Here is a 9,352-nt window from a genome sequence, read left to right as displayed (position 1 = left end):
GAAATCAATTACTCTTCCCTTTAAGCCAAATCCTACAATTTATCTTGTTTTGTGATGCTTTAAAACTATTTCCTTTTTTCTAATCTTTTTGGAAGACTTTTGGCCACTAGGTTTTAGCATAGTTCTATAAGCAACAGGAAACAAGTTGGTAAAGGCATTCTCTGCATGAGCTCAAGCACAAATGAAACCTAAAATAACAGTCATGCAAGTGATCCTATCCTGGACGATCTGTCCCTCACCTCCCTCTCTAGCCCCCCACAGACTTAACATCTGAAAAGTATATTCACCATATATATTTAGACCCAGAATCTTAAGAAATCATAAACATAACTATGAGACCAGCAGAGCTAATCACAATGTGACTGCACTCATGTCCCAAGACAAGACAAGAGCTCCTTTCTAGTCACTCACGCATGGCATGTAAACGCTTCTTGTGTATGGCTAAATCAGTGATAGCATCCTTCTGAACACACATGGTGTATCATGCTGCATGTGTGGGAAAGTGCTTCAGTACCCCACAAAAGGGTAGTGTAAACAATATAAATGCTACAATACCAATATAATAAAATACAGTAAAATTCAAACAGGAAAATCAGAAATTGGAGAGTAGCGTGATATGGAATGGAATGTAGACCTTTAAAAACTTTACAATTTAGAGCATCATTAAGCTGGATTAGGAAGGGAAATAGGGGCCAGATGTATCAAACATTTTCACACACGCAAATGGCCCAAATGCATTTTGGTATGTATCAAGTCCAATTTTCGATACGTTAACTTGTTACAGAATCACAAATTGGATTTGCGACTACATACCGATTCGGTATTAGGAAAGGGCATGTCAAGGGTGTCCCTTATTAATACCGAATCGCAGAGGCATGTATGATTGTTCTGTGACCGAGATTGTGGTCACAAAACAATCGGTGTTACCACCAGTTTCAAATTGGTGGTAACCCATTCTCAAAGGGGAAGGGGTCTTAAAGGGGCTCCTTCTCCTTTGTGATTGCATGCGCAAACATTTTTAAGAGCAGGCAGTGGTCCCACGGACCACTGCCTACTCTTAAAAAATGAAAAGAAAACTTTTCCTTTTTCTTTTTTAAATGCAGCCCGTTTTCCTTGAAGGAAAACGGGCTGCATTTTTAAAAAAAGATTGCTTTATTTAAAAGCAATCACAGACATGGTGGTCTGCTGAGGCCCAGGAGGCCACCATCCCTGTGACTGTAGCTATTCGCAATGGGTCACAAATTGCGACCTAACTCTTGAATATTCATGAGGTATGTCCATTTGCGAGCCCTTGCGAATCGCTATATGAAACTCCTGGAGTTTCATACATTCCAATAGTGATTACTTAATTGTAGTTCTCAAAAAATCGCAACTTGGTCATCGTTATTGGAATTAATGATACATCTGGCCCTAAGTGTCCACACAAGCTTTGCCAGATTTTATTTGTTGAAATGTGTGCAAGGAAAAACCACTGGACTTGTTCGTAGTTTGTATTACATGGTTCCCTAATGATGTGTGGGTTAAATACCTCTGCTTATGTTTTGTTTTGTTTTGTACATGGTTCCTTAATGATATGTGGGTTAACTACCTCTGCTTTTGTGCAATAAAAGCGCCAAACTATGTATTACACATGTTTTTACTCAAAGATGTAATGGCTTCTCAATAACCTCCATTATAGCAATCAGTATCTTTTAAATGTGGTATTTTCTGTCATCTAAAGTAGTGTTCAAATGATTGATTGGTCTTTTTTTCAGTTTTTGACCTTGCAATACCTCTTTAAAATGGCTAAACACTGCTGTGCGAGAAATGAGGCTATATTGTAAATTACAACTATTCAGCCAGTTCCTATTTTGTTAACTCTAGACTAATTTCCTTTTCCTAAAAATGCACACTTACACCTAAGACAAAATTGCTCTCAGTCACTGTTTCTTTCTCTCCACATGAAAGGTTAGACCAGTGGTCTCTAAATGTTTTAATGCCGCACCCCCCCACCAGTTGAAAAATAAAAATCATTGCCCCCCCTTAAAAAATTTCACAAATATTCTATAAGCATGCCAATGTTTAAATAGGTCTAGACCAGAGGTCTTCAAAGTGTGGGGCGCGCCCCCAGGGGGGGCGCAGCATCTTCCCAGGGGGGGCGCGTACTCCACCTCACCTGTTTCAGCTCCCATCATTGATTTCGACGTAGAAAGCACGTTTCTTCTAGGTTTCTTCACTTGTTTTAATAACTTGCTCGCTGATTGGTGTAAGAGTGCACAGCAGCCAATCAGCTTGCGGCACCATCAGCAATTACGTCAGCACTGACGTTCCACCAATGAAATGGACAGCCAGCAGCACAGATGCAGGAAGTGCCGGGAATTTTGGTGCATAAAGCTCGCAAATCAGTGCTTCTTCAGTGCTGTGCTTCGCTTCCTGTTTGAACTCACATCTCTGCCTGGTTGCTGCCTTTACCCACGAGGGTACTTTGATTTATCTTCAGCATCGACCCTTCTGGTTTCCACTGTCTGGCTGCGAGGGAGTTTCCATCGGCTCCATTCTGCACAGACAGGTAAGCGTTAACAGCTTTTTAAAAGGCTTTGTCCTTTTTTCTCCCTGCTATTGGAATGTTTTGTGTTTGGGAAAAAAGAGGATGTTACATTTTGGGCCAAGGCAGCTGATTTTCGTTTTTGTGCCCCCAGCTTTCACTTTTTTGTTATATTTATTGCTCTGCCTCACATATGCTCTTATCTATGAGCAGGGCTTAGGCTGGCATTATGTGTGCCAGTAAAACCTACAGATCCTTTGGGCCTGGAGACTGGTTTATGTTTGTTTGTAAATGCAATATAATAGCTGCCAGGTTTTATTTTGCTTATGTGGGACATGTCAGTGTTTTGGTGAACTTGTGTGCAGCTTTCCCATATTTCATGTAATGATTGAGAAACGGCCTTACAGCACCTGCTGCGAGCCTTAATTATGTTTGCAATGTCACTAGCTTAATTCCCTTTTCTATCAGGGCTTGTGTGGCATCATAAAAAAAATACAACAACAACGCACACTCAACGTAAGGTCATTGTTTATTTTATAATTAATGCTCCCAGTTTTCTGTTTTTACTGATTTTTAAAGATAAATGCAGACAGAAAACAATGTTCCCTGTCTGTGCTTATTTTTAAAAGTGGAAAAATATTGCACATTGAGCTCCTTGTGAGCAACTCTCCATGCTGTCTTTCATGAATTACAGGCAACAGCTAAGCAGATAGAGAGCATGGGGAATTAAAAACCGAATAAGATTCCCTCAAATATACTGTGAGTGTGTGCATTTATATATACACGTTTTGTGATATGTCTTTTAAATTAGCAATAATGCGAAGGGTATAAACTAATGTTCATCAGTTAAATAAATGTGGAAATATACCATTTTGCAACCTCTGGGGTTATCACTAAAATGTATTGAAAGGTTTTCACTGTGCCTGTCACTGGGTCATAAAGTTGTTCAGAATACATGTCCATACTACTGTTGGCCTCTGCAGAGCGCACATTTCAGTAATCACATTTGCCAATTTTAATTGTGATTCCATGCAAAAGTGTGTGAAGGAAATAGACTGCTGTTGAATTATTGACAAAGTAAAGCAAATTCTGTGCTTAAAGGAGTGTGTGTGGAGGACAATGAAGTAAAGGAGCTGCTAGGAAGTATATGAAGGATCAAACTTGAAATAATGGAAGGCTATTATGGCCCTGCCAGAATTCAAAGTCTTAACTTTATTTTGTACAAATCATATCTTATCGGCACTCAGGACTTCATATTAATTACATATCAATACATAATTGTATTGGTCTTTCGGACCAGGCAGCAGGAAATTTGTAGGCATGTCATTTACTCCCTTACCCCTCACTATCATTGTGGTCTCGGTGGGAGCTTTAATGGTGCCTCACCCGGGAACATGCAAGTAACTTTTCTAAAACTTTCTCTCATCGTTGCAAGGGAAAAAGCCACTTGATCGCTAGACAGAGGACTGCTATTCAAACAGCCGGATCATCAGGAGTGAAATCCAATCTGCCCAAGGAAGGCATTGCAATAAGAAGGTAGAGATTTTTTTTGAGTGACGGCTGAAGGGGCAGTGCTAAAGTACTAGCTCACTAAACTTTGAAAAAGTAACTTGCGGAGCCTCATTGGCGGTATGTGTGTCAACATACTGCAGCAGTTTTGGGAGCACTTACCAAAAGCTTTAATCACCTGGAATTAATGTTTATCCATGCACCATGGAACTATTCTTTTATCCATATTTTATTTTACATGGAAGAAGATATTTTTATAGAGACTTTTTTTTTCTTTTTTTTTTCCTATATTTTAAAAACCCACTCTACTTCATGCAGCTGTAAAATTGCAGTCATGTGCTGTTCATTAACATGAAGATTTGGCATTTTGTGTCTTAGGTAAAGCACACATCAGACATGGATCGTTTTCTGCTGTCAAAAGACAGTAGGGCTCCCAAGCGAAAGGCCGAAACAGAAACAGATGGAGAGAGAAAAACTGTGAAATTAAGGAAGTATGATGCCTCCTATTTGGACTTTGGTTTCACCTGCATTGTTGTTAGTGGAGAAACTAGGCCACAGTGTGTGGTTTGTGGTATGACCTTAGCTAATGACAGCTTGAAACCAACAAAACTAAGGCGTCATTTGGAAACACAGCATGGGTCTATAGTAGCAAAGAGTAGAGAGTTTTTTTCCAGGAAGTTGCAAGACATGACTCAACAGAAGGAAACCATGAAAAATGTAGCCTCCACCACAGAAAACGCATTGAAAGCATCTTACCAAATGGCATACCATATTGCCAAAAACAAAAAGCCATTTACAGATGGAGAAAGAGTCATTCTCCCAGCAATGCTTGACGTGGCTACAACAATGCTTGGTGAAAAAGCAGCAGAGAAGTTCAAAATAATACCCATCTCAGACACAACAGTTTGCCGCCGCATTTCGCACATGTCAGAAGATATACATGGACAGCTCATAGCTCGGTTGAAATCGAGTTGGTTTGCTTTGCAGTTGGATGAAGCAACTGACTTGTCAAAGGCAGCACATTTAATTGCTTATGTCCGATACTGTTATAAAACAGTAATACTGGAAGACTTTTTATTCTGCAAGCCAATCAAGGGACGAGCAACAGCATCTGACTTATTTGACATTATCAATGACTTCCTGGGTCTTCATGGCTTAAAATGGAAAAACTGTGTTGGAATCTGCACAGATGGGGCTCCTTCCATGTGCGGTGCTAGGGCTGGCCTAAAAGCTAAAGTGTTGACAGCGGCTCCACATATTCTGTGGACACACTGTATGATACACTGGGAAGCCCTTGCTGTCCAAAACATGGATGGTGAACTTCAGGATGTTTTGAATTCTGCTGTTAAAATAGTTAATTTCATAAAGACCCACCCAACAAGAGCTCGCCTGTTTGCAATTTTATGTGCAGAAATGGGAGCTGAACATGATGGCTTGCTGCTTCACACAGAAGTCCGATGGCTATCCCGTGGAAAAGTTCTGAATCGCATTTTTGAATTAAGGAATGAAGTACGGCAATTTCTTCTGGATTTGGACCCCTGCAAAGCAGAACAATTATGTAGTCCCCAGTGGATTGTGCTTTTAGCATACCTTGCTGACATCTTTGAGAAATTAAATTCCCTGAATCAATCTTTGCAAGGAGCTGAAATCACTTCTTTTATCATGAATAAAAAAATATCTGCTTTCAAGAAGAAGCTGGAATTATGGAGGAGACTAATTGAAGTTGGCCAGTTTGAGCCATTTCCATGTTTAGTCGATGCTCTTGAGGAAACAGAATATAACCTTCAAAATGTTGCAGAGTTAATAAAAAATCACCTGACATCACTCAGCGACAGTTTTCACAAATATTTTCCTGAGGAAAACAATCATTTTAATGACTGGGTCTTTCAACCATTTCTGGCAGATGGGGGTATCCATCTCCCAATCCGCATGCAGGAAGAACTAATTGATCTCCAGAGTGATCGCACACTGCAGATGCAATTTAGCAAACTCTCCTTGGGGGAGTTTTGGCTGAAAATGCCTGCAGAACATTCAGCTTTGAGGGAAAGTGCTATCAAAACTCTCTTGCCTTTCAGCACATCATATTTATGCGAGATTGGGTTCTCAGCACTTGCGGTATTGAAGACTAAGTATCGCTCAAGAATGGAAGTGGAGCAGAACCTCAGGCTGGCAGTAGCAAAAATTCATCCACAAATTGACCGTCTGTGTGGTGAAAAACAGGCACACCCGTCACATTAGTTTTGAAAGTATTATGTCAAATTCTGTGTCATAGTGAACAATAAAGCTGCATTGTAAATTGTTCTGTGTAAACATTTCCTTGGAGGCTTTTCATTTGAACTGTGTAATAAGCATCTGTCACCTAGCCACTGGTGCTCCCAAACCTTCAGTTTACTAGACACTCTGAATTTGTATAGTAATGTTTCCCATATATGATCTGGACTCCGCGGGTGGGGGTTGCCGTCGATGATGCAGAGTACCAGCTTCCAGAAATTTGCGTCAGGTGGTGGGGGGGGGCTCGATGCCGAAAAATGTTTAGAAGGGGGGGCTCAGTATAAAAAAGTTTGAAGACCTCTGCAATAGGTCTAGACGTATTTAAACATTGCAGTTAAGTACTGTTACCTTTTTAAAAATGCAATAACGTGTTTCTGCTTAAAACAAATCACTGTTATCTATGTAATGCTTCTTTTGGCCAGAGCCTGGTGCCCCCCCTGGGATCACTTGAGGACCCCCTAGGGGGGCCTGCCCCCCAGCTTGAAGACCCCTGGGTTAGACAAAGATGCATTGATTTAAATATGTGCATGCTGCAACAGACATGCATCATATGGGAGGTAGTGTAGTAGCAGCCCTATTAGTGAATGAGCTGAAGAGGTGTAGAATGACGTGTTCTTATTATGGTGATCATCAACAGCATAACACACTTCTGCAGGATTCAACTGATATAACCATAAGCAGACTTCTGAGTAGCCCTATGATTGTGGAAAAGCGTGTGCATAATAACTGCACCCTTAAGCAGTGCAGAGCTCATTTCCTTCACCTGAACAGATGCCTGGTGCTCTCTCGCAGGAAGATGGACGGTACAGCTAGCAGAATAGGGGAGTATGCAGAGCTTTTGTCCACTGATGGCAGCACCATGATTTGAGGGCAGCATGATTGGAGTTGTCCTCTTTGTTTGTGGTACCACAAAGCTATACATTAACGATTAGCACACATGCTCCAAGAGAGGGTCCTGCAAGAAATCCCTCCTATCGCACCCTTGGAGTTGACCTGCGCTCACAAGCCTTATGCTTTGCTCCTTCATCCACTCTCTTTGGGGTTTGCCAGCTTCAACCACACTAGAGAAGGAAAAAAAATGCCAAACTCCTTCAGTATGTGAAGGGTTTAAGTTTGATGTTCCTCATGAAATACAATTTCAAAATTGACTAGACCACATTTTACAATTCTATAACATACCTGCCAAGTGAATCTGTCACATATGAGCAACACCTTCATCTCAGCACTTCATTTGCTAAAGCAGGTGTCCCTGTGGTCAAAATGTTTCTTTGGAGATTAGGACTTTTTATGAAGGGAGCAATTGGTGAAATATGCTGTAAACTTTGTTTTAGTCAACGTAGTCACCACCTCCTTCTTCTACAACTTCAAAATGCTCAATGTAATCTTAAAATGGCTCCCAGTCAGCACATGCAGAATGGTTACCTACGCTCTCGTCCCCAGCAAGCTGGAATATAGCAACACACAGTCAGAATCACTGTCTGACCGTTAGAAGACTTCAGACCATACAAAACTGTGCTGCTACTCATTCTTTGGCTTTCCCCTGTGTTCACATCACCCTGTCCAACAAAGGCCTCCACTGGCCCCTCATTCACTAACTCACACTAACCAACACACAACACACCCACCAGACACCTCTGCTCGGCCAGAATCCTGCTCACACACATCCCACACATACAAAGAACCAGAGTTGGCTGTTGTGCTTTCCCCTACCTCCTGCTCAAAGCCTGGAACTATCGGCCCCCACACTTTAGAGCTGCCTCCTCAGTGCTTGAGCTCCTCAAGAATCTGAAAACATGGCTCTTCACATGGACAAGTCCAGTCACAGCCAACATATTCCCTGCTTTCTCAGCGCCAGGATATTCTCTGGTGTGGGCTGTGCACTTCACAAATACCCTTAACATAACAAAGTTTGCCTCAGCATCATTATTGTGGTGCTGTTCATATGTCTCTCACTCTGGTGTCTCCCATTTCACACTCCATCTCTGTTCTCTTCCAACTCAGTCATACTCTCCCCATTTTTTTCTCACTCTTCCGTCCACATTCACAGACATGCTTAATTCCCTTTCACTTCTATCTACCTTGTCTTTCTCAAACACTTCTCTCAATCCCTTCTCTTTCACTGCCATCCCACCTCCCACCTTCGCCGCTCCACTTCCTATCTGAAACAGGTATTGTGGAAGATTAATCTGGGTGGGAAACATGTGAAACTCCCAAAGAATATTAGCTGGTCCTGTTTTCTCAGTCTCAGTGGGGCTTTTCTGCCCCAGGGCTTCAGTGCTAGACATGCAGGAATTCATTTCCAGCTCAATAACACAATTACCTGAAGTATACAGTCTCTGCTCTATCTGTGCATGTATTTGTACAGCACTGTGTATGCAGGCACTAGACTGCATCTGTGCTGGAGCTCAGCTCTATCTGCATAGGAAAGAGTTCTGCTCTACAACATAATAAGATGTTTGTAGCAGAGCTCCACTCTCTATGTCTGCAAAAGAACCTATTTTCCTTTGTACAATTTACGTCTTCTAAGTCGTCAGCCTATTACCAGAAGAACCACCAGCTTCCTCACCTTAATTAAATAGGCTTCTTGATACTGAGCTGACTTCACCCTTTTGAATGGTGATTTTTTTAATTGACTGCAAGAGTATGGACACATGGTGCTGATCTCTATTTAGCTTGTTTTATCCCCTCTCAATGGCACACCCTCTTCCTTCCCAGAGAGCGCTTTGTTGTGAATGTCTTCTTGATGTTCACTGATTTTATGTCATTTTGGTATGTGCTTTTGGTCTACATTTGTAGTGATGAAATTTAGAAAGAGTAGGGAAGATTAGTCTGAGGCAAGGAGACCATGTTCAATATGAAATGAGACAAAAGTGAAATGTATGGAGAGGAAAGGGGCAGATTGAGAAAAATAAAAAGGAAGGATGACAGGGAACAGGAAAGCAGGCAGCAGCATGTAGAGAGAGTGACGAGAGGGACATAGGGCATGATTAACACTGCTGAGGTCCAGGTGACTACTTATGGCCAATGCAATAGAACTCAAACTGCATG

General features: G+C 41.5%; 1 protein-coding gene across 1 annotated transcript; it reads left to right on the top strand.

Annotated features, from left to right (window-relative positions):
* Positions 1 to 4,429: 4,429 nt before the first annotated feature.
* On the top strand, positions 4,430 to 6,271 carry LOC138297140 (zinc finger BED domain-containing protein 5-like). Its single transcript, XM_069236633.1, has one exon. It carries the CDS (start codon positions 4,430 to 4,432, stop codon positions 6,269 to 6,271), a length of 1,842 nt encoding a protein of 613 aa, XP_069092734.1.
* The last annotated feature ends 3,081 nt before the right edge of the window (positions 6,272 to 9,352 follow it).

The sequence above is a fragment of the Pleurodeles waltl genome, chromosome 5 (genome assembly GCF_031143425.1).
Source record: "Pleurodeles waltl isolate 20211129_DDA chromosome 5, aPleWal1.hap1.20221129, whole genome shotgun sequence".
NCBI classification, from domain to species: Eukaryota; Metazoa; Chordata; class Amphibia; order Caudata; family Salamandridae; genus Pleurodeles; species Pleurodeles waltl.
The sequence above is the reverse complement of the archived record's forward strand: the minus strand, read 5'-3'. Positions and strand labels throughout refer to the sequence as shown.

Coding starts and splice junctions, on each gene's coding strand:
- LOC138297140 (XM_069236633.1), top strand. CDS start 4,430: ATGGATCGTTTTCTGCTGTCAAAAGACAGTAGGGCTCCCAAGCGAAAG.